The 26,827-nt window shown below is 36.5% G+C and overlaps 1 protein-coding gene across 8 annotated transcripts; it reads left to right on the top strand.

The window, feature by feature from the left end:
- cysltr1 (cysteinyl leukotriene receptor 1) lies at positions 1 to 25,366 on the top strand. Of its 8 annotated transcripts, none has more exons than XM_051102051.1 (4): positions 13 to 104; positions 6,285 to 6,393; positions 7,884 to 7,961; positions 20,790 to 25,366. In XM_051102051.1, the coding sequence occupies exon 4, from the start codon at positions 20,804 to 20,806 to the stop codon at positions 21,854 to 21,856; it is 1,053 nt and encodes a 350-aa protein (XP_050958008.1). In that variant the 5' UTR covers positions 13 to 104; positions 6,285 to 6,393; positions 7,884 to 7,961; positions 20,790 to 20,803; the 3' UTR covers positions 21,857 to 25,366. The 8 variants fall into 8 exon arrangements, with proteins under 8 accessions (XP_050958003.1, XP_050958001.1, XP_050958008.1 ...); XM_051102050.1 differs by lacking the exon at positions 13 to 104 and adding an exon at positions 888 to 1,015; XM_051102044.1 differs by lacking the exon at positions 6,285 to 6,393 and having other exon boundaries at positions 9 to 104.
- Positions 25,367 to 26,827: the final 1,461 nt, after the last annotated feature.

Genomic DNA, 26,827 nt, shown 5'->3' on the forward strand with positions numbered 1-26,827 from the left:
CAGTGGTCGGTCAGATGAGTCACCGCTGAAACGCTAGTGTTTTGATCAGTGCGTGCTGCTGAATTCTTTCATCAGCAACAACAAAGTGCAGATGTGTGTACAATGTAAGTAAGATATTCATTTCACAATAAGAACAGCTTTAGTAATTAATACTAAAGGAGTTTTTGAACTAGGAGTTTTTGAGAGTGCTTGAAGTGTTGCTTAAAATTTTTCTTTGATAATGTAAATATTTTTGCTCTCTTTCTGTACAGTTAAATTGTGATAATTAGTAACTTTTAATGTTTTTTTTTTTTTTTTTTTTTTTTTGTATGTTTTAATAAATTCAGGTCAAATACAAAGTGAGTCATATTAAAAATATTTTATGACATGACACTTGCAAGTAAAAACGTTGCCTACTTGCCTATCGCCCGTTATAGATAAACTAACATGTTTCTCGAGGAGAGGCGCGATCCGCATTTAACAGCGGCGGTGATGAGGCTCCGTTCAGTTCAGGTGTGCCTCATCATGCGCCGTGACGGTTGTTATTGCGCCTCCTCTCTCACTCACCCGCTCACACGCCCATATGAATCTATACACACGTTGAATTCAATCCTTTCACCTGCATTACTACAGTAGAATTTTGTTCAAACTTTAGTGGCATGAATAAAGCAGTTTAGCATATGGAGGGGGGGAAACAAAGCTTTATTAAAGCTCTATAATAAATATAAGTAAATATACCATAAGTGAAAAAAAAAAAAAAAAATGGAATAAGTTTGTTTGGATTTCTGTGTGCTGTAATGGTCCAGGAAATACACCAGATGTATTGTACTCAATGTTCGGTTAACATTAGTTGTTCATTAAGCCTATTAATGTGCCTCGAGTCTTTCAGTTCTGCAGAAGGGAGGCGCTGCTTACGCGATCATTGTCATACTGCGTTTCTCATGAGTTCCAACTCAAAGATGATCTATATGTGAAAGGAAAGAAGTGTTTCATTTTGCTGTGACGGGACTGCTCGACAGAAGACGGACAGATAACGGTTAGATAATGACGCTTTATTTATATTGCTCATTTCTCGCCAGTCAATATCATGTGATGTGGTTTCAGAATGATTATTTGATATCGATGCGTGAATTAAAAGTTCGTATAAAGGCTTGTTTGTAATAATGATACAGCTGAATCTACTTTAATGACGAGCATTTTTTTTTTTTTTTTTTTTTTTGACGAACTAATGACAGTCCGAACTCTTGTTTACTAATACGCTTCACTGAGCTCCTATGTTGCTTAGTTCCCAACGCTCTTCAGAATATATTATTTTGTGTTTCGCAAAAGAAAGAAATGCGCATGACATGAAATGCATTTTGGTCGGCATAGTGCCTTTAATCGTTAACGCGAGGGAAAGGGTAACACTACAACACTTAACATTACACAACTATCTGACGAGCTATCTGGTGGCTTTGTACCTTCAAGATGTTTTTAGTAAGTAATAAATAATTGTGTTTTGGTAATTTTATTTATTCATAATATTTGTTATTAATTCCGTATTGAAGATGGTTATAGTTTAATTGCTTAGAATATTGACATCCATTTGGATTACACAGTTTTAACGTAAACAAACTAATAGACTTAATGCAATGCGTCAGTAATTCAATAAACAATGAAACAAATTATGTAGGTGAATGTTTAAATACGCTGATGTTGATATATTCATCATCAATAATTCCAAATTATTGCATGTAAACCAGTCACATGCATTAACTAATTTAATATTACTTGTTCCACATTTAGCCATATTTAAACCATGGTTATACTTTCTTACTACTTAAAGTTATTATTATTATTATTATTTTTAAATACATTTTATGTAGTTTGTTAGTACAATTAACGTGAATGCAAAGAGTTAAATGGCATGTTCATTTTTTGAGTGTGAATGATGATTGCAGACTCTAAATATCAATAACATACACAATGAAAAAAAAAAAGATACACATAGCATTAATTAAATATATAATATATTTAATATATAAATGAAAGAATTGTCCACCTGGAGAGGAAAAACAAATTGAAAGGCTGTGGAATATGTTTGCACTATACGATCACTCTCTCTCTCTCTCTCTCTCTTTTATATGTATATCTATCTATCTATCTATCTATCTATCTATCTATCTATCTATATATATATATATATATATATATATATATATTTGGTTTTGGTATATTCCTTTTTGGTATTGTTGTTGATGCTTGTTTATTTCCCTTTCGAATGGGAACTTTACACTTCGCCCCCTAGAGGGGAGTATTGGCGAATGTGTCAGGCATGACCGGTGTCTGAAGCATGAGTCTAAACACGACAATGAACTTGACATTGGCAGGCGCAGCCTATGACATCACGACAGGTGCACCCAAGAGTATAAAAGGGCACCTGTAAAAAACGTCATCCTCTTTCTTGTCTTCAGGAGATCGCCTGTTTGTACATTAATTAGGAGCAAAATGCACGCATTAAAAGGACTTCTCAATGAAGCTTTGTTTGCGATGTCTCTATTCTCGAGGGTTGTGGGACGCGTTTTTGCGATGCGATGCGATGACCCCTGGATCGCTTGTTTCTCTCTGCCCTCCCTACATTATGTGTGGGGATACATACAATCTATGTGTGGTTTGTTTGCGAGCGAGTCGGCTGTCGTGGGAGCCTGCTGTGTTCATTCATAAAAGGTGTTCATTCACAGAGTGCGATGTGCGAGTGCATTATTTGAATGTTAAACTCTGCTTCTGTTAGTATTTTTTCACATGGGAAGAAGCTCTTATGCAATATTGAATTGAAAAATTTCCTGTGCGTTATGGGTCAGCAACGAATTAATGTGTTTGCAAGCTGTTGTTCATGATTCTGTTAAATTGCATGTATTTTTATATATATTCTGCTTTACATCCAGACTGTGTTTCACTTGTTTGGTTGTTTGGATGCAATTATATACCAAGGAATTAAATTATGTGTAGTCAACTGGCTTTGGGACGTTTAGATGTCTATATTAATCTAGCAGAGGGATTGGAGCTCCGCTCCTTTTACCGCGAGCGTTGTCAGAATCTCCAATAGATATTTCTCTTACAGAGACGGCTAGGACAGCGTGTACTCTATGGGAGCCTCGTTGCAAGATGCCCTGAGCGTGGAGTGTAGTTAGGCCCCCTCTCGTTTTAGAGAATCGTCACGCTGAGGCCTCTGCTCCTAGAGCTCAGCCTCTTTCAGTCTCCCCGAAATTGGATCTGGGTGAGATGTCATTGTATTTAAAACCATGGGTAAAAAACCTAGGTTTCATTTTTGATGATGGCCTAAAATTTGACCGTCAAATAAACACAGTTGTGAAAACCTGCTTTTTTCAGCTGTGTTTGCTATCTAAAGCAAAGCCTTTCCTTTCTGTCAAGGATTGTAAAAAAGTGATTCATGCTTTTGTGCTGTCCAGGCTGGACTATTGTAACTTTCTTTATTTTGGGACAAGCCAGACAGCTTTATCCCGTCTACAGCTTGTTCAAAATGCTGCGGCTCGACTCTTGACTGGGGTTAAAAAGAGGGAGCATATTACTCCTATCTTATGCTCACTTCATTGGTTGCCTGTTCATTTTAGAGTGGAGTTCAACATTTTGCTCGTCGTTTTTAAATCCCGAATTGGTTTGGCTCCAACATATTTATGTGAACTACTGACCGAATATCAACCCACTAGATCCCTTCGGTCTTCCAACCAGGATCTCTTGGTCATTTCTAAGTCGAGGCTTAAGTGTAGGGGAGATCGTGCATTTTGCATGGCTGGCCCCAGGCTTTGGAACGCCTTACCACTCTCTATTAGACAAGTTACTTCTGTTAATATTTTTAAAACAAGGTTAAAGACATTCCTATTTTCGAAAGCATTTGGCTGATGGGATACTTGTAGAATTTATCGTTGTATTGTTTTCTTGTATGTTGTTTGTTTTTGTTTTTCTGTTTTTACTGTTTTATTGGAAAGCACATAGGTTGACTGAAGTTGAAATTAATTGTGCTATATAAATAAATTGTCATTGTCATTGTCAGCCATTTACTGTGAGCGTAGTCAGGCCTTCTTTCGCTACAGAGTTATTTATTGAGGCCTCCACTCGCCAGAGCTCCACTAGGACAGCATCTGTGAGTTGTAGCTCTTTAGCAGATGTCCTGAGTGTGGAGTATACTTAGGCTTCCTCTTGCTATGAGAGTTTCTTTATTTAAAGGCCTGCCAAGAGCTTCGCTAAGACAGTATTTGTGAGTTGTAGGCTCTCTGTGAGCCTCCTTACAAGACGTCCTGAGTGTGGGGTGTAGTTGGGCCTCCTCTCATTTAGAGAGTCATCATGCTGAGGCCTCCGCTCCTAGAGCTCAGCTAAGTGTTAAGTAGTATGGAGTGTTGCTAGGCCGCCTCTTATTTGAGAGGTGTTGTATGTAGGCCTCCACTCTGCTGACCTTCACAGGCCATTTGGGCTCTCTTCAACTTTCTTCATTGTTGGACTCAATAAGAAAGTAGTTAGGCTTCCTGTGGAGGCCTCCGTTCTTGAGAAGTTCCGGTCTATGGCGCTGCTGGTGCAGGTGTGAGGACTCCTCTGAGTCAATAGGTGCGTTCGACTTCATGCGGCGCTGCACAGACCGATTGGTGGCTGACTTGAAGTAGTGCATGCCGGTTAGAAATTTTGTCCGACTTGAACCGGCGCCGACGCCACGTGACGTTCACGTGTGGCATCAAAGTAACGCGAGAGCGTTTCGAGAACAGCCGGCTTGCTCAGCCAGCGCAGCATTTCAGGAGCGACTGCACCAGGCTGTGATGACGTCACAGCTTCTCATGATTGGCCACATTCACCACATGACGATGATCACGAGTGTTTCGTGCTTCAATCCATATAATTGCATAACAAATCAATTTGCATGCCATTTCGTAAATAGTTTACGATCTTTTGACTGCAGTACATTTTTTTTCCATTAAATTCTTTATATTGGATTTGTGCATAAGTTTATTATTGTACTTATTATATACACATGTATTGTAATTCAAAAGTACTGTCATTCAGTGTTTTTTGTAGAACTGGGATAGATTCCAACAATTAAGGTTTACACGACTGTTGAACATGCAATATAAAAACTTATTTGTATTTGTACTATAAACACAAAACAAGTAGCTTACTTTCCAACAGCAATTACAGCTAATTATTTATTGTTTACAGAAGCCTAACATAACACCACTAAACAAAACATAATTTGATTAAGTATAAGCTTGATTTGTAAAACAGTATTTGTTCAGTTACTTTAAAATGAAATGATTTACACATGCACATATATTGTTTAGAAACTTACTGTCGTTGTTCATTCTGCTGCATTTCTTCCAACAAAAAATATATTTCTATAGCTTCCAGTTCATCTGCAATAAAGTAGGCAAACGCCACGTGATCTGCCATGTTTGAGGAAGCAACGAGATCCCCAACGTGTCCGACTTGACGGCTCCGTTTTCAGCTCCTCCCCGACTGCTTTCGGCTAATCTCGCCGATCGGTCTGCGCAGCGCAGCATGAGCTCGAACACACCTTTTTACTTGGTTCAGCCAGTTAGGCACTCATCTATGCAACATGGTGGCATGGGTATTCCGTTCCCTATAGGGGACGCAGCGTAAATTTCCCATTCGAAAGGAAATGTCTCCGGTTATGCATAAACTTGGTTCCCTGAGAAGGGAAACGAGACATCCCCATGCTTCAAGAATTCCTGCACGTCTCCTTCAGACAACAAGTGGATGACAACAAGTGTTTTTTTTTTTACAGGTGCCCTTTTATTCTCTTGGGTGCACCTGTCGTGACATCATAGGCTGCCACCTGTCAATGTCAAGTTCATTGGCGTATTTAGACTCATGCTTCAGACACTGGTCGTGCCTGAGACATTTCCCAAAAGCGCCCCCTAGAGGACACAGTGTAAAGTTTGCCTTCTCATGCGTAACCTGAGACATTTTCGCTAATTTCTGTCATGTCTACTGTCATATTTTTCAATTTTTGTTACAAAAACAACAAAAATACTATGATTTAAGATTGTGTGTGTGTGTGTGTGTGTGTGTGTGATTATTTGATCTAGGTTTCAGTTAGTTTGGTCTTCTGTATGATGACCTTATGTATTTATAGTGATTCATTAGTTGATTAGTGTCTGCACCTGTGTTTAATTGGTTTGGTCTGCATTTACATTTTGTGTTTTCGTCACAAAAGCTTCAAAACCTTTACGAATCATTTGTTCGGAGCACATCTCAAACTGCCAAGGTCATGTGATTTCAGTAACAAGGCTTCATTATAGGTGTGTTCGACTTCATCTACGGCTACAGACAGCGATCAACGAGAGTAACTGAAAGCAGTTGCGGGCGGAGTTGAAAACGGAGCTGTCAAGTCAGACACTTTCTGCTCTCGTTAGTGACGCTCTCACGGTGTTTGCATGCACTATCACAGATGAAGTGAATTAAATGCAATATTTATCAAATACACAGACTTTTCAAAAGTGGGGTTATATATGCTTTTATCAGTGTTTTATGATAAATCTAACTCAATATAACATTGCAACTACAGTAAAAACACTTTTATTGTTCTAAAAGCACAGATTTGTCAGCATTATCGGACTTGAGGATGTTAGAATAAACCCAAAACACACGTGATCGTTGTCATGCAGTGAATCTGGCCAATCATGAAACTGCCATGTGGTCATCAGAGCTCCTGCAGCCGCTCTGAAGAAACTGCGCTGGCTGAGTCAGCCGAATCGCTATCGCGGTACTTTGATGCCACGTGACAGTCACGAGGCGTCGGCACCACCTCAAGTCGGACAAAATGTCTAACTGACACACACTCCTTCAAATCAGAATTTGATCGAGCTGCGCAGCGCTGCGTTAAGTTGAACACACCTATTGTCACAACTCATTTGAACCATGCGCGTTCATTGAGACCCCACCCCCCACCAGTAGAAAACCATTGAACTGTATCAGTGGTTTTTACCTGGGGCCGCATGTATAAAGCCGCTTAGAGTAAAATTTTAGTCTTATGTGTGTCAAAATTCTAAGAATGATGTAATTTTACTCGTATTCATAAACTCAAAAATAAAGAGTGATTCATAAAGGTTCCTAAGTGCTAAGGCTAAATTATTTAAGAGAGCTGGAGAGGTCTCTCAACCTAGTTAGGAGTAACAAGATGGCAGCAAAGAGGAGGAGACACACACTTTCCAATAAAAAAATGTTGTATTGGTATTATATGATGATACTTAATTGATAAAAAGATACGAACTTAATCATCAAGCAATTTTTGTTTTGTTTTTTGGAACCGACAAAGTAAGAAAGTTAATCAATTAAACTTCTAAACTTATTCCACTCTACAAATCAATGCTCTAAGTGCAGAAATAACAGAAGTAATTGTTTTTTGCTGGAAAATTGAAAAAAAAAAAAAAAAAATGCAGCAATGTACCGGTGATGACACAGTAAGCAGGGCCTTAAATATTATGAGACTAACCCCACCAAACACAACAGTGGCCAAAAGTGATATGTGGAGGGGTTTAATGACTTCACATTTCACTTAAACCATCAAAATTTAAATAAATAAATAAATAACACTGATCAGTGTTGTTAACTGCTTTCAACTGAAAGTAGCTAAAACAAGGGCTAAATGTAATTAACCATTACCTTTCCTTTTAATTATTCATTTCTTGCACAAAATCTCATTAAAATCGCTACAAATATTTAAAACTTAGACAAGCTGTTTATAAAAGAGAAGCCCTTGCAAATTAATAAAATAAAACATATTATACAGACACTTCATATTTAGTGGCATTCATTTGATGGTGTTGTAAAACATTTACACTGTTTTTATGCATGTTTGGTCTGAGTTTTTGTTGCATTTACATTGTTTTAACCTGCAGGCGTCACCAGCGTGTGGTGTTTCGAGGCTTCAAAACAATCCGAAGGAATTGATTCAGTTGATTCGAAGCTTCAAAAAGGTTAGTTTTTGCCATCACTAATCAATTCCTCAGGGTTTTTATAGAACTGGTCCATCATGTTCATTATGAAGATGACAGCCTCGGCATATTTTTCTGGGCAGGTTTGAGTCATGGTGCGACTGCCCTCGTGGTAATTTTATGGAATATCGTGGTCTGGGTTTTGTCAGAGTATGTGGATCCCCCTACTGCAGTGGTTCCCAACCACTTTTTTTAAAGGCCCCCCAACACTGCACATTTTGCATCTCTCTTTTGTCTGACACACCCATTTCTGGTCTTACCCTGCGTCCCATTGTTCATACTATCCATCCTAATAGTATGTGGGATTTCAATAAGCATGTCCCAAAGCACAGTATGCTGAAACGAGTATGCCAAAAGTCCTCAGATGGTCTACTATTTCAGGTAGATTTTTGAAGTGTGGATTCGTGCACACTCTAATGGCTAATATTGCAAAGGATTCGGTCCAGAACTACAAACACAAATAAAACGCATTGAAAAAAACTATAAACATGGCGGATGTGCGTGACTGGCGGTTAGGTAGAGATATTTAGAAAAAAGGGTTTGAGTTACTAATAATCAACATTTAACCTGTGTAGTGTGTACTTTTTCTTCACCAAAAGAGTACATACTTTAGGGACGTAGTATAAGTAGGCACATTGGGACGCAGCATTAGAGTCTCTACTAATGAGCTGATGATCTGAATCAGGTGTGTTTGATTAAGGAGACATGGAAAACATACCGTGTTGGGGTGCGTCCAGGAACGTGGTTGGGAACCACTGCCCTACAGCATCAGTGTGAGTGAGGAGGATCCTTCCTCTCTAGAACCCAGCCAGCCACCGCCCGTTAACTGTTAAGCAAGTTCAGTTCAGCTATAAGCAATTTTCATTTTACTACTGTAACATAGTCTTGCAGTACATGAAAATCACTAGAAAAGTTCAAATGCCAAATAATTGTATATGAACTTTGTATGCACCACAATACAGTACGGCAAAATAAATAAATAAACAAATAAATCAATAAGTTTAATTTATTAAAATGGATTCAGCATCCTTTGCACATTTGGCCAAGTTTCATTACAGTATTCAGTACTATAGCAGTTTCTTGGTCTTGGTCTCTTGACACAAGACTAGCTATATCTCTAGGCAGTCATTCCTCAGTTCTGCAAAAATGCTGTACACATAAAAAATGATTACAAATCAAATTTGACAGTCACACATTTGAAGTACAACAAACTACAGTTTACTGTACAAATAGAATAGTGAAATTTTCATTGTCTAATGTACTGGTAGGTACTGGGTGTGTAAGTAAAAAACGATTCGTTCAGCTCTCTCTTCTCTCCGTTGTTAGGATGCAGAGACTCTGATTGGTGTGTCATCAGTTTTGCTATTTGCTCATTGTTAAACTTTTTGAGAAATGTGTCTTTGTTTTGAGAACTAAATTAATAGTTTGGGAAAATAGGCCAACTAAATCAGTTATATTATGTTAACAATCAGGAAAACTGCAATATGACTAGATTCTTACCTAACCCTGCTATTAGTTCCCGTGATCAGCATCTTTTTATTGATTTCATATTATTGTTTCGTAGAATGTGGCAAAAAGGCCTGTATTCATAATGAAAGTGGAGCGAGCGGTCAGAGAATCGCATTACTAAACAATTACACAGTGATTCTCAGACAAATCTGGATGGTATTAGATTTCTCAGAAGACTTCTGAGTTACTTAAGTTATTTAATATTTATTCAATGTTATTATCACAGGAAATGTTAATTATTGTCCATCATTTTGCAATTGGTGAGAAAGACAAACATGTCGCAAAATTGGAAATATTTCCATTGAGAGTGAGAGTGATTGAGAGTGTGGGCCTCTACGCACACAAACGGTTTCCAACATTGTGTATACACACAAGCTAAATGCCGGCAAATATACCATCTTTACATTGTTTGTGTTTATACCTCCGGGTTTGATGTTGTATCACCCAATTAACTGTCCCAAGTTGTTTGGCTTATTTGAATGTTTAAGTGTTATATTTTTCAACATCTTTATTTAAAGAAATAACTCAAGTACTTTATACATCAAGTTTTTATTGCAATTTATTTCAAACCGCTGTCCATACCTGGTGCACTTGAAAAGAAGCCATATTTAAACCTCGCATTTGCTCATGGTAGATTACTCCATCTGGTTCTGATTGATCAGCGGAGGAGGATAATGTAGGATGTAAGTGCTTCTTTAAATGTTTTGTTTTACTTGTTTAGAGTTGTGTTACATTTGTAGTGGATTTTAATGTTATATGCTGTAGAGTTGAATGCTAGGTAGGTTTGTTTGCTTGTACTTTATTTGTTTTATAACTTGTAGATCTTCCCCTAAACTGGTATATTCTAAAAGTGGGCGGGGCCAAAACATATTAAAGCGCTCCAGGCAGCCATTTTAGGGTGTGAGTGGTGTGAGTATGCAGATGTTGGCTTGTGTTCATTTTTGGGCCTGTTCATACACTCAAAAAAATATTTCAGCCCTTAACTTAATTCAATTACATACAAAAGTTCCATGCATTTAGATTACATAGTTTTAATTTAAACAAATCAATTAAACTTAATGTGATTCAAATGCATCAGTCTTACATAAATGAAACAGGTAAAGTTGATGTAATAGTTCCCAGTGTTAAACAAACCCTGCTCAGTGTTCATGTGTTTCCACACTACAGAGTGTTCAAGTAGCATTGACACAGTGTTGGAGTTAAGGAGATCATTATGTCATGATTGACCAATAATGATGAACACCTGTTGTGTACAAGCAGAATCACTGAAGGAAAGAGAAACACAAGAATCAGCCACAGCCAAAGATAAAATGAACTTAAATAAATGAAGACATTAAATCTCTGATTAAACAACTCCACAAACAACATTACAGTTTGACTTGATTTCTGTCATATATCCACAAATATTATTTCAGAACATCTAAACAGAGTTTTTTTTTTTTTTTTTTTTTTTTTTTTGAAGTTTCAATTGACCTCACCATCATGGCGAACAGGGTTTACTTTAGTTGGACTCTTGACTTTTTAATGTTAATTTTTTTGGTTTCTGTAATTATGTGTATGAAGTACATTTATTACAGCAAAATAAAAAAGCCAAAAAGAAGTCTGATTATGTGTTTTTGGTTAATTTTTATTGTTTGTTAAATCATTATCATCCAGTGGCATGATGCACTGATCTCATGCAGTGGTTAGTCTATTATTTTCATAATGTTTACAACAGGTGTATGAACTATTACGGATGTTTATCTTATACACTAAAGCTTGAAATCTACAGCATCAGTTTGACACACACAGACATCAAGAATCAGCATATGAATCTCAACAATGGTGACATTCAACAGCTGCATGCTGGGTAGCAGCAGAGTACAAATCTCACCCGTGACTCCCAGCATGCAGCTGTTGAATGTCACCATTGTTGAGATTCATATGCTGATTCTTGATGTCTGTGTGTGTCTAAATAATACTGGAGATCTTAAAGTAGTAATAGTAACAGTTCATACAGCTACTGTAAATATCATGAAACTAACAGGTAAACCACGGAACGATATCAGCAAATCAGGCCACTGGATGATGATTACAACATCAATAATAATTAACCAAGAACACTTAATAAGGCCGCCTGTTTTTTTTTTTTTTTTTTTTTTTGTTAGTTTTTTTCTCGGTGCTATAACAAATGTGCTCTGCAAACACAATTACAGCAACCAAAGAACAAAAAAAAAACATACTAAGAAAGTCAAGGGTCAAGAGCCCAACTAAAGTAAACCCTGTTTGACATGATGGTGAGGTCAGATGAAACTTTTTTTTAAAAATAAAACATCTAAACCTCTATTTAGATGTTCTCAAATAATATTTGTGGATATACAACAGAAATCAAGTCAAACTGTAATGTTTGTGGAGTTGTTTAATCAGAGATTTAATGTCTTCATTTATTTAAGTTCATTTTATCTTTGGCTGTGTCTGATTCTTGTGTTTCTCTTTCCTTCGATGATTCTGCTTGAAAACAACAGGTGTTCATCATTATTGGTCAATCATGACATAATGATCTCCTTAACTCCAACACTGTGTCAATGCTACTTGAACACTCTGTAGTGTGGAAACACATGAACACTGAGCAGGGTTTGTTTAACACTGGGAACTATTACATCAACTTTACCTGTTTCATTTATGTAAGACTGATGCATTTGAATCACATTAAGTTTAATTGATTTGTTTAAATTAAAACTATGTAATCTAAATGCATGGAACTTTTGTATGTAATTGAAGTTAAGGGCTGAAATATTTTTTTGAGTGTAGGCATAGCCAAAATATATTGCTGTATATATTGTTGGAAAAGGGCAATTTTTGCACACCTATGGAGTACCATATTTTTGCATTTTGGGGAATAAAATCACTTTGAATGGCACATTTTTGATCCCTGTCATCTCCTTTACGTCGCTGGTCGCTGGCACATCCTAACAATATTAATAGATTTAAACTATACTTAGTATAACCTAAACATATTTTAAATATTACTTTTTTTTACTAGGAGATACCTGGACAATGTTCAGTCTGGTTTCCGATCACATCAGGCAGACCTGACACTGCTGTCCTGAAACTACTGTCACATATAGAGTTACAGGTCTGCAGCTAAGCGTGCCATTTTGTCTGCCCTCTTACTATATGAGTAAACAATCCCCAGAGCTACTCTGAGACTTCACTTCACAAGTGTTTTACTTTTCATTTGATAACCGTCATATCATATACATGCAGAAACCACTTTTGTGCAGCACTTTGTAACAAATACAGAACTAAAACTGCAATGGTAAATCAGCACCTCTCATGAGTTGGTGTCCTAGTCATTAAGCAGTGCTAGAAAATATGATTGTTACCAGTTATTTTTGCTGAGAAACACTGTCCTTTGTCTGATGTTTTATGCTTTACTGAACAAATATTGGCTTCTAAAACCTTTTTTTGTCAGTGACATGTCACTGCTAGCTGTCATGTCAGGCTTCCAGCTTCAGGCAGTTCCTGGTCAGGAAGAAATCAAGAAAACATTGCATCGTCTTCCATGAATACACATTTTAGTTTGGTCTGGACAGATTAAAGTAAGATTAGAGTAAGCCATGCACTACCATACCTGATGGGGCAGTCAACTAAAGCTCCTAGAGGCCAGGACATCGATAGGTGCTTTTGCGCCACGTAGTTCTAGTAACTCCAGCATAGTGGTTCCTAGAGAACCAATTTCCCCCTCTGGTCACTTTCCTGGTTGCATTCGCACCAGCAGGAGGAACTCTGAAGCGGCCGACAGTGACGTCTTTATTCATGGCATTTACAGACGTCAACAGCTGGTGAATGATTTGAGCCGTTTTTACACAAATATCTGTACTTTCTCCTTCTTCAAACCAGGCTTGTTATGTTAGTTTTAATCAGCATTTGGTGGATCACCATTCAATAACAAATCTCTAATTAATCATGGATCAGTTAGTCTTGACTGGCAACGTGATTCGGCTTGCGTGCGCGCTCTGCGTCTCCACCAAACGGTTTCTATCAGAGTAATCATTGCAAGTGACTCGAGAATGGAGTGGAAGCGCCCGGGGGATAAAGACAAAGCTACTGACCTGTTCAGGACTTCAAATTCAGGTCAGTTTCATCTGTAAACAGGCTGCTAAGAGTTTCTAGCAGTTTAATGCTTAACTAAGTAAACAAAGACAAAATTACAGCAGTAGTACTATAAACGAAACTAAACTAAGTTACTATCATCACTCAAAATACTCTATGCTAAAGAACATCGTTATTATCTACTGTAAAGTTACAGTAGTAATTTAGCAAACAAATGTTATGAAACATCGTTTTGTAATACGTTAAGAGGGAGCTAGCGCAGATAACAATACAGCCCTTACGATAAGTAAAACAAAAATCCATGGTTACTATAGTTAAACCATGGTAACCAAAAAATAAACCATGGTTTTGCTACACTACCCATAGTCTAACCATGAGATGTGTAGTAAAACTACATGGTTACTATACTTTTACTGTTATAAACAATGGTTAACTCATGATAATGCATTAACATGTCCAGTATTAGAATTTTTCTGTAAATATATTGTCATGATGTAATCATTATTGTACTAATTTTGACATTTAGGCAATTTAGAAAGTATAGTTTTCTTAAATCTATAGTATTTAAAGCCATTTTATGATAAAATTGAACTTAAAATTGTTACTGCAAACAGAATACAGTGAGGTGGATGTTTTCCAACAGGTTGGAGACAGTTCTGCTCATAACAGTAAATGGCTGATGGGAAAAGTGACAGGTACAAAAAAAATTTGTGAAAAAAGCAAACACACACAAAGTGAGATGCAGAGAGAGATCATGAAGAGACTGAAAAGGAAAATGAAAGAGAAGGTGCAGTTCAAGAGAGATTCTTTTTCTTTTTTTGCACGGCCCTAGCCTTTAAGGTTTTAAACATTTGTTTAAATGTGATGGCCATACAAAAAATAGGGTTGTTCATGGTTTCAGAATTTGTTTTGGATGTATGGGTTGACCTGGATGAGTGTGAGATTTCCCGGCCTGAAGTTTTGTCCCAGTTCTAAAATGTGGTTGTTCAGCCTTGATACATTCAGTAGCTAACACATTTTAAATGTAAGTTATTTTTATATGTCAATATGATGTGAGGTCCAGTTACCAGCATGACACTAAAACAGGTAGTAATAATGGGTACATGTCAAAGTCCATACTTCTTTACTTTAACTTAAGTAAAACAAGTGTAGTCAGTACTTCTACTTTACCAGAGTCTTTTTAAACATGAGTATCTGCACTTCTACTTGAGTGAAGGATGTGTGTACTTTTGCCATCTCTGCATTGTCATCATTTTTTCCATGTTCACAGAGTAAATATAAACGGTCAGTCAAACGCTCCCAAAAGTAAAAGAGAAAAGATGGCAAAAATAAAGTGGAAAGTCAATCAAATTTGTTGTTTCTGCCTTTGGAAGCAAAGCACTGCTTCTGATGTTTCCATATAATCTTACTTGTACTAGATAATAAACTTCTTTAAAGCAATATATTCGGGCATATTTTTACAAGAAGAACATGCATGAATGAGAAAAAAAAAAAAGTGGGATATGCTTGATGTTAGTTTTTAAGCGTAATTGGCTAAGCCACAAAATATATCACAATGCATTACTCTCGCTGACTGACACACCCGAAGCACGTGCACGGAAAACCACCTCTCACAGACAGCAGGCAACACTAAACTACTTTAAAATATATCTGTCCTGGCAAGTATTCACGTAAACATAGAAGGTTATGTCTCAAGTGAACGTAAACAGTTGTGGAAAAATCTAATAGTGTAACATATTAGACCTGTGATTCAAAGGGATGGTTCTCCAAAAATGAAAATTCTGTCATTAATTACTCACCCTCATGTCATTTCAAACCCATAAGACCTTCGTTCATCTTCAGAAATTAAGATATTTTTGATGAAATCTGAGCACTCTCTGACCCTCCATAGACAGCAAGGGTTCTACCATGGTCAAGGCACAGAAACCTAGTAAAGACATCATTAAAATAGTTCATGTGACATCAGTGGTTCAACCATAATTTTATGAAGCTACAAGAATACATTTTGTGTGCAAAGAAAACAAAAATAACGACTTTATTTAATGATTTCTTCTCTCCCAGACAGTCTTCCACAGGAGTACCACAATGTGTATGTGTTCTACATCAGCATCATCACAAGCATGCATCGTGGTACTCTCAATAATGACGCAGTACTGTCCCAAAAGAGGATAAATCACTGAATAAGTTAAATTACGGTTGAACCACATGGACAGTTTTACCAATGTCCTTACTGCATTTCTGGGCCTTGATCATGGTAGTACCCTTGCTGTCTATGGAGGGTCAGAGAGCTCTCTGATGTCATCAAAAAATATCTTAATTTGTGTACCAAAGATGAACGAAGGTCTTTGGAACAACATGAGGGTGAGTGATTAATGACAGAATTTCATTTTTGGGTGAACTATCCATTTTAATCTTAATATAATACATCAGTTGCTTTCTGTGTCATTAATGTTAACCAAACAACGTAAGAAAAGAGGGAATCACTCACTGCTCTAGACCAGGAAGTGTCAGGCCAGTGGTTCAAAATATTATTTCCCTGCCACAAAAATAAATAAATAAATAAATAAATAAATAAGATACCAGTTCATTTTACAAATCTCAGTTGCAACTTCAATATCACAACAATAACTACTAGTGTAACAAATATACAGTTCAAATATTAAAGACAAGTGAACAGTCAGTAAATAAGAACAAATGAACAAATTATAAGAAATAGCACAAATAAATAAATAAATAAAACAAAGATAAAAATTTGCCAGTGGCAAATCTGCCAACTGTCCCAAGTGTCTTTCATTGCTGGCCCCAGGCCATCGGCAGTCTTTATTGTTGGGCCGGTGGCCTTAATATTCATTACAAATACAAAAATACAACTTTTATAATGAGCACTTAAAAAAAGGCCTGTAGCACATTACACAGTTATTGTGTTATTGCATTAGCTGTAAAGAATTACTGCCATGATTAACAATATTTTACATCATTTATTTCTCAATGTTAATAAATGATTTCACTATTATTATGGTAAATTAGTGATTTAAAGAATTGCGTGTGTGGAGTAAGATTTGTGAAAACATAAATAAACTTACCAGTCTAGTAGAAAGATCTACATTCAGAAAGATGTGTTTATGAAGGTGTGAATCGATGTGCACAGAGCATATTGTCAGGGTGTACGTTCACCTTCACTAACTTACCGTCCTACTTATTTAGCCTAATGTTAGTTCATAATGCATTTAACCAACATTAACATGTACAATTTAATGCTACACAACCTATATATAGATATCTGTGTGAAATATGTCAGACTATGCGCGTATGTGTAGTTCTTGATAGTTTGTGTATGGTTTGGATGTTTTGTTAATGGCTTTAAATACTCCAAAATAAAAGGCTGACAGCTTGCGTGAATGTAGGCTTGTAGTTGTTGTGGATGAAGGGCCCCTCATGAAGTAAAGCCCAGGGGCCCCTTGTAGGCTTAATGCAACCCTGGGGACAAGCATGGTTTTTACTAGCATATTTCCATAATTAACAAATTAATGATGTAGAAACCATATAAAATTGACACATGATTTATTGTAATATAGAATTATAACTTTTTTTTTTTTTTTTTTTAGCTCTCTTTGTTGACAGTTGAACTGAAAATTGTAGTTGTTTTACTAATGATTATACTACTAATCAATGTTATTGGAAGTTTTGAATAACTAAGTAAAGATTCAAATTGGTGAAACATTTAAAAACATTTATCTTCTGTTTCAAAGGATCAGTTAAAAGGAGCTTGTGTACATTGCAAAACTGAAACATTCAGAGATTTGAAAAAAAAAAAAAAAAGCTAAATAGTTTGTTCAAAAACCGGGGTCAGTCACAGATTCCAAAAAGTGTACTTAGTAAAAGGTATGTCATTGCAGTCAGAAGCATGGAACATTGTAGACGATAGTGATAGCATGCACTTTCACCAGTTGCTGAAGTAGAATTAATTCAACCAAAGTCAAGGGCCAAGTGCCCAAATCACCATAATGGTGACTTCAAAACAGACCATATAAAAATAAATAAAATAAATAAATAAAAAAGAAAGCCAGAACAGTTTATAATAAATGAACATTGTGATGATGCTTTTGGAGTTGTTTAAGCAACCTCTGGTGAGATATCATTGATTTCATCTAAGGCTGTGTGGTTGTGACTGTCTGCTCGTCTCTTCTCTTTTTTTCTGTTCTTGTTGTTCCCCTTATCTTCAGTGATTCTGCATGTTAACTGCTAGTGTCATCACTAATGGTCAGTCTTGTAAAGTGAATCTATTTCCCTAACTGCAATCTTGCTTCAGTGTTACTTTTACTCTATAGATTGGGACAATATGAAAACTAAGCAATGTTTAACACTGAGGGTTTTTCTGTGCCATTACACTTGTAGGCTCGTGTCATCGTGTTTTTCTTACAAAGAATTTCTTAAAACTAATTGGATAATTGATCTTTAACTATGAACACACACTAAGAAACACGATATGTAACATGTACATGAGTTTTGTTGTAGTTTTTCACCCAAAAGATCCACCAGCATTTCAAGCTGCAAAGCATATCTTATGCAGGTGAATAACAATGCTGGATGTTTCAGCAGGGAATCTGTGAGTTTGCCCTGAGCTGACTGACAGCTTCAGTGATTATAAAGGAAGCAGTCTTTAGGAAGTTTGTCTGTCTGTCTGTGTCATTTAAATGTCAAAAAAAAAAAAAAAAAAAAAAAAAAAAATGAAAAGTTTTTTTTTTTTTTTCATGAAACTTTGTGACCTTTGTCACAAATATGTTATTCAGAGTTTAGTACAGAAAGTGACAAAAAATACAAAATGACCAAAAAAAAAAAAAAAAAAAAAAATAATGTTATAATATTGAATTGATAATCTCTAAAAAAAAAAAAAAAATGAATTCAAACCCAAAATGTAAAAGAAAAAATGGCAGGCAGCAGAAGTGGCTAATGAGCCAACAAGTGCTCCTCTGCAGCCATCTACTGGTCATAAGTGTTAAATTCTTGTCTTTTTTCCCTCTTTACATCATATTTTAGTTTTACAAGTAAGGACAATCTTTGAAGGATGAACAAAAAATGTTTTGGTCATCAAAAAAAAAAAAAAAAATACTTAGACTTTTGAACTTTGAAGTGCCGGAAAAAGTTTTTACTGTTAAATACTGTAAATTCTTTAAAAAGTGCTTAAAAAACCTTTATTCTTAGAACAGTAATCTATAACAGTCTAATTTGCTTTGTTATGGTCAAAGCTATATGTGATTCAGGGAGTAAGATTTAATGACGTCATCAGAGTTCTCCATACCATGGCTTTGATGAACTGATGGTCTGTGCTACATCCCATTTTGCCTACTTATATTCAGCCCTTAAAGAAAGAACTCTTTTTGTAAAGAAAAAGTATACACTTTTGAGTGTGTAGCAAAAGAGTAAGCAAGCTTTTGGGAGTATTGTGTCATACAGTTGTGTCTTTAATAGATGTTTTGTCGCACAGTTACACACACTCTGTCACTGTAAACTGGCTTGTCAATCATCGTGTCAGTTAACATCCTCCACATTTAATTTAATTTATCTTCCTACTGTATTGGACAGAACAGAAGTAGCAAACACAAAGCGAAACACAACACACTGGGACACAAACCAGTCTGAGCCCACTGCAAATTTCTGAGGATGAATTCCGAGAGCTTTCTGACGCTGCATAGACAGCAATGTAATTACCATGGTCAAAGCACAGAAACATAGTAAGGACATCGGTAAAATAGTCCATAATTTTAAACAACTGGCCCCTGGTAATAAAACATTTAAATTATATAAGATTGTCTATATTTATCTATATAGATATCTTTATAATTGTTACAGAGAAAACGATACGTGAAGCAGGTGGATCCAAGTGCAAAGCTTTATTGAACAAAGACATGGTCATAAACAGGCAGGGTCGACACCAGCAAAGAGATACGAACAGGTCAAGACGAAAGAGTAATCCAGGGACATGCGAGGGTTGATCGGCAGCAAGCGTAACCCAGGGGGAGAGGAAATCGGGTAATCCAAAGCCGACAGACAATAGTCCAACTAGTCTGAAACGGCAAGACAAAGGGGAATCCAAGACGGGCGATAAATCCAAGGCAGGCAGAAATCAGACAAGACTAGGATCAAGACACAGATGAAACAGACTAGAAATAAGACTTAACTAAACTCAGGAAACTTGGAATTGGCTCCGTAAAGTTGCTATTGCATATAAAATACTCTGCCCAGAATGATGGCGAAGGCTTCGTATTTATACAGTGTGTAATTGGCTGCAGCTGTGTGCATAATAAGAGAAGTGAAGCTTGGGAAATGTAGTCCAGGGTGTAGTGCAACAGTTAGTGTAGTGTGAATGTCAGTGGAATGGCAAGGCAACCTCTGGTTGCGGGCAGACTGAAGACCATGAACAGGATTCGTGACAATAACTATCTAAACACTGACTTGTAGCTTGAAAACATCAACTGCGTTGCACTCATACTGTAAAGCCAAAGGGAAAGATTTTATTATGTTTGAAATGAATAATTTCTCAAACTGAAAAGCTTTGCAACCCCGACCCTGCTTCATATATAAAGTTTTATACAATATGAATAAATGTGAGTCGACTTAGTGTGTAATTATGTAAGAAACACTGTGTGGGTTAGGTTTAGATAAAATGTTTACTGTATATATGATGTTAATTAGCATATAGATATGCTCTACTTGAAATGATGCAAAGGTTCTAAACACCTGTTTTACAACTACTTTTAACTTGGATTACTTTTTTCTCGTTCCTTTGTATAGCAGTATTTTTTCTTTGGAAATACAGTACAGACTTGTATTAGAAACCGATATGGTATAAGAACTAGGGCTGTCAAACGGTACCGGGTTCGGTACTTTCGGTACTGAAATTTTAAAAACGTCCATTTCCCGCTCACATTTGAGCGCTGTTGAGCCGATTTTTAAACATCGCTGATTGGCCATAGTGTTCACACGCTCAACAGACATGACTGTGATTGGCTACAATGATAAGCGCTTCACGCTCTTCACCGAGTGTTCACAAATAAGCACAACGGGAGTATTTGAAAGCCATGTGTGTCAAATGTGAGCGGGAAATTAATGTTTTTAAAATTTCAGTACCGAAAGTACCGAACCCGGTACCATTTGACAGCCCTAATAGGAACTAATAATAATATTTCTGTTTCTTTCATATTTCAGACACCAATGCAAGAATGGGTCCATCTAACATATCAACAGTTAATAATACACAAGTGTGTGCCTCAATCGATGACTTCCGTAACCAAGTCTATTCAACAGTATATTCTATCATCACCATCTTAGGGCTGATGGGCAATGGCTTTGCATTGTACGTACTCCTTCGTACCTACCGTCAGAAATCATCCTTCCACATCTACATGCTCAACTTGGCCGTGTCAGACCTGTTGTGTGTCAGCACTCTGCCACTACGGGTGCTTTACTATGTCAACAAAGGACAATGGAACCTCGGGGACTTTCTCTGCCGGTTAAGTTCCTATGCACTGTATGTAAATCTCTACTGCAGCGTCTTCTTCATGATGGCGATGAGTTTTACCCGCTTTCTAGCGATTGTGTTCCCAGTGCAGAACCTGAGGCTAGCCACTGAAAAGAAGGCATGGATAGTTTGCGTGTGCATCTGGGTATTCATTTGCACCACCAGTTCACCCTTTCTCCTCTCTGGTCAGCATACTGATCCGAATTCTAACAAAACCAAGTGTTTTGAACCGCCAGAAACGTCCAAAAGCCTGGGAAAACTGATCGTGTTGAATTACTTTTCCCTAGTGGTGGGTTTTATTATTCCCTTCTTGGTCATCTTGCTGTGCTATGCTGGCATCTTGCGCACTTTGCTTAGAAACACTAACGGTGCGAACAAGCAGCGTTACACGCGTATCAAGGCCATTCGGATGATTATTGTTGTGATGCTGGCTTTCTTGGTTAGTTTTATGCCCTACCATATACAACGCACACTGCATCTCCACTTCAAAAACCGCAAAGATGCTAACTGTGAGGAAATTATTTATATGCAGAAGTCTGTGGTCATCACCCTTTGCCTGGCTGCTGCTAACTCATGCTTTGACCCAATGCTCTACTTTTTCTCTGGAGAGAACTTTCGACATCGCCTATCCACCTTCCGAAGGGCTTCTGGAAACATCGTCGGAACCCACAAAGGCCGCCATCCTCTCCAAAGCTCCCCACCTGTGGAAGAGAGTGAATTGCAAAGCTGTAATGGTTCAAACAAACTTGGATAGAGGGAATGGAAATGCTGACTCTCTGTCAATGCAGAAGCATTTCTGAGTCTAAATCAACATTATTCAATTATTCATTCAAAGTAGTATGAAGAAGATGAAGAAAAAGAAAAGTTTCTTATGTACTACATTAAGTATTATGACTGTAAAAAGGTACTATAGATCTTGTGCCTGATTACAAACAATAAAATATACATTAAAAGGAATATATATATATATATATATATATATTAAACACACATTTCATAGTACTGAAAACTGAACCCCCTAGTAAATTGTTATTGGATGAAGTGTGTGTTTTGTTTTTTTGTTTTTGTTTTTTTTTGTTTTTTGTTTTTTGTTAATTAATGATTTAAAAAGACATACTCATAAACAAACAAAGAAACAAAACATCATAACAATAGACTGCATTCTGTGTATTCATTGTGAAATATATTGTAACAGTACCGTGTTTACTTACTTACCATGCCTTTTTCCATGAGGAGGAAGGAATGCATGATTCCTCCTGCTTAGGGCCCCCCATAATGTTAACATGCCCCTGTATTCTTATAGCAGCATTTTGGGATATGTCAATGTAAATACCTAATGTAACTTATTGTAAATACTGTATCAGTGATGACTTTATTAAAACTCAGCAGAAAATGAGCAGGAAGCAGAATTTCATGGCAGGCTACAATCTGCAATCAAGGACCATCAAATCAGAGACACTGTCATTGTGGCACCAGCAGGTGTAATTAGTCCTCCACAGATAATCATATCAATTAGGAAAATCTCCTCCAACACTGTCGTCTTTAGGCAGTCAACCCTGACGAATGGGTCTGAAGGCATGGCATTCTGACTATCACATGAAGAATCTTGAGTTGAGACAAGGGTGGTGATTCCCCTCCCAAGACAGAGAGCTTGAATCCCTATTGAGACCTTTTAACCTCTTCCTTGAACACAGGACTGAAGTCCTCTTCAAACCACTTTCTAAATAGCATAGTGACTGCCTTTACATACCTAAATGCATCAGATCGTTACAAAACATGGGCATATAATCAAATACAATTTCATAGCACAAATCTATATTATATGTGTAACTCACACTTTAATCACTTGACTTTAATCACTCGCTGTTCGTTCCATTGTTACAAATAATTATTGAATTTGTTTATAATGGAGGTCTTCAACCTTTCCCACTGTCTTGCAAAGTTTATTAATAACTGTGATTTTTTTCAAGTGCTCCTGAGGAGCTTGATTAGCTGGTTCAGGTGTGTTTAATTAGGGCTGGAGCTAAACTCTACAGGACTGTGAGTCTCCAGGAAAAGGGTTTAAAAAAAACAAAGTATATGATGTTTGGTATGTGTGTGTTTAAATTCTCAAATGGTAATCAGTTCTGGGTAAAATGTGTCATATTTTCATTACAGAATTCATGAGAGCCGGAAAATTAGGAGCCATGTGACTGAGAATATAACAGGTGTGTTTTCTTTGAAGCAGCGCTGCATAGATCGATCGTTGTATGACATCAAAATACAAAACAAAAGCTACAGAGAGGCTCTGCATGGTTTCACATCGCTTTCATGGTACTTTTCATGGTACTTTGATGTCGTACAATGATTGGTCTGTACAGTGCTGCTTCAAGTTGAACGCACCTAACATTTCTTCTAATGTGAGTGGTGAGAACATAGTTACACCCTGTCAACCAGTCAACCAGCGGAGTTTAAAAGCTCATGACATGAATGAATCATCAGTATAGTCAGATAAACCAACTCTAGTTTAGTGTATGTCTAGTCCAAAATCTAACATCATCAGCCAACCATTCTAGTCTCCTTTTTCTTTTCTTTTACTTTTATTTTCCATTGAGAGCATTGTTTTCCAGTTTTTGGCATCTTTGCTCACCTCAGACTTAAACCTGCCTACGAAACTGTGTCATTGCCATTGGTTTTCTTAAGACTTCACTCCAGATGTGACCAAGATCTCCAACAAACCTGAGAAACCCCTTTCAGAGAATGATGCAACTGAAGTGTATCTTCATTCAAGAAATGCAAATAATACCTAAAGATTCTAGCTGAACTTGTGTACTGATGTAATGTTTTATAATCATATTGAAAACTTAATGGCAGAGTTAAATTTATAATTGATGGTTCATTCAGGTCAGGATCTAAGAAACTGCATGCTGCTTGAAACTTTGTTTTTTCCTCAATGCCTTTTTTTCTTACTATTGTGAATGTGTGAGTGCATATGTTTGTGTCAGATTAGTCTACGTGTATTGTAATAAATAAATAAAATACCATTGGTATTTAAAGAGAAGTGTCTTGTACATGCAATATCTTACTGTAAATTGACCAATAGATGGATTATTCATTTTATACGTCATAAAGCAGTGATACTGTCAATGTCCCCTGTAAGTACAATTATTAATTCCCTTTGAGGTAAATTTACCTGAAATATGAGTAACACTTTAGATTACAGGCTGCAATTGAAGGCGTAAGTAAACAGAATTAACAGCATACTTTTTTTGTAATTACAATGTACCTATACAGTACCTCCAAGTAGATATTAAGGAACAATATGCAAAGTTTGGGGAATAAAGGGGTAAAAACCTGGAAAATTACAAATTATTTATAGTGTAAGTATTTTGAAGCTAAGAGGTACCAATTCTAATATTATACGATATATATGACCTATTATACTAAACAACAGTCATATGTTTGCAAGCAATTTAGCAAGAACATAGATGGTGTAACTTTTATTAGTGCACATAAAAAATGCTGGGTTATTATTTCAATCCAAATGCTAGGTTGAGACTGTTGGATTAGAAAGCTGGGTTGATTTTACCCAATTTGGGTTGACAATCATAAAAGCTAAGTAAGCCACTGGTGCTGTAGGAATGTGGACGTGAAAAAAGAGCGTGCACGTTGTGCGAGTTCAAAGGCAAATGGTCCTGTGTGTGCCGATATCCGTATTTGCAGTGCTTCTGACAGGAATATGCATGGAAAATAGCTCTAAACTAATCGAAGCGCACAGGAGTGACAACTCTAAACTGTCTGGAGTGTGTTCTTTTAAAACTGAACCAGTGAATGTGGTAAGCAGGAACTGGAAACAGCTGGAATGGTGCTAGAGACAAATCGGTGTTTGCCTTGCTTATGACAGGAATATGTGTGCAAAATAGAATGGAACTGACTGGAGTGTTTTCTTCTTTCTTCAGAGTGTTTTCTCACAAACTTGAGCAGTAAAGATGGAAAATGAACAAGTTGAAATAGTGCTCGAGAGGACTGTGGATCAAAATAGTAAAATCAAAGATCATAATTCCTGTTGATTCGCTATAATACACAATTTATTCTTGACTTTCAGTTTTTATTGCAGGCCTTCAGTGTGTTTCTTTGCATTATGTTTTGGCCATAGTGGTAAGTTAGTGGCTGAAAAAACATTAACAAAATGATCAAAATCTCAAATTTGTTCTTTAATATACATTAAGTTTTTCAGTATTGAACTTTTCAGAAGCATTTTGGTTTAACTGTATAAGCTGTGTAAGTATAGAGTTGCTTTGCATTTTTCCTAAATTTTTCATGTAGTCCTATGTTTTTTTGTTTATATTTTTTGTACATTTCTGGTGTAATAAATTTTCACCTTTTATCTGTTGCCAGCCTAACTCTGTTGTCGTATTATATTTTGGGTCGATTTTAAACCCAGCAGTATAGTAGTTTTCAAACAATATTTGAAATAAACAAAACAGCCCACCATTGGATTACGGAGAAAAATGAGCTTGACATGATGGAGATATAACCTTGTATGTATATTGTAACAGTCACCATCTGTCACAGGGTTTAGTCCGAGGGGGGGCGAACGTCGGTCCTGCAGAGCCGCAGCCCTGCAGAGTTCTGCTTTAACCCCAATCAAACACACCTGAACAAGCTAATCAAGGTCTGAAGGATTACTAGGAAGCTACAGGAGGGTGTGTTTTTATTAGGGTTGGAGCTGAACTCTGCAGGCCTGTGGCTCTCCAGGACCGGAGTTTGCCACCCCTGGTTTAGTCAATACACTTCTGGTTGATATGTTCATACTACACTGTAAAATCCAATAGTTTACCTTACTTAGATATAATTAGTTATCTTTACTTAGTTGCTATACTTACTAGGTTTTATTAAGTTACAGCTACTTTCAAGCGAGTAAAACAATTTACTTACTACTTTGAGTGATGCTTACTTAAAATATTCAAGTAGCCACAAAGGAACCAATGACATTAATAAACCAGTGAGAGGCAGCAGTGCACTAATATGTTGCTAATTTGCAAAATAACAACAGAAGAAGAAGAAAAGCAATTTTTTTTGAGGTGGCAATTGTTAATCTGCAATTATTTTTCACTAGTTACATTCACTCATTTCCCAAAGTCATCTTGAATGTTGTTTCAATACAACTATATATTTGAGAGAATATCACATAAACTGACTTCATAAATTGATGTTGATTTTCATAAAATGTTGTTGGTGTGTCTTATTTTATTTATTTATTTCTTAATTTTTTTTTTTTTTTTTTTTTTTTTTTTTTTTTTTTTACTTACCATTATAGTGATTAATATTTCGTTTGGTTGGGCACTTGGAACTTTGTTTTTTTTATTATGATTTTCTTCCTATTAATGTAGCAATGCAACATGAACTCATAATTTTTGTTTTCAAGGGAAGAAATGGAATAAGTACATTGCTTTTAGAAGGAAACCTTCTAATTGTGATGTTTTGATTATCTAAATCTTTAAATTCTTTAGCTAATGTATTTTTAAATGTATTAATGATGTTTTATGATTTCATTGTTCTTCATAAACACCTTGAGAAAGTTTATTGGGTTGAGACAGTCTTTTAATAAATGTGGTAATGTGCTCAAGTCACAAACTTCAACATTTAGCACATGAATCACAGCAATGGTAACAATTCAATTTTATTTTTTTTTTATTATTTGTGACAATAACCATTATATTATTTTATAGTCTCTTTTTGTTGT

This window comes from Labeo rohita, unplaced genomic scaffold (genome assembly GCF_022985175.1).
Source record: "Labeo rohita strain BAU-BD-2019 unplaced genomic scaffold, IGBB_LRoh.1.0 scaffold_194, whole genome shotgun sequence".
Lineage (NCBI taxonomy): Eukaryota > Metazoa > Chordata > Actinopteri > Cypriniformes > Cyprinidae > Labeo > Labeo rohita.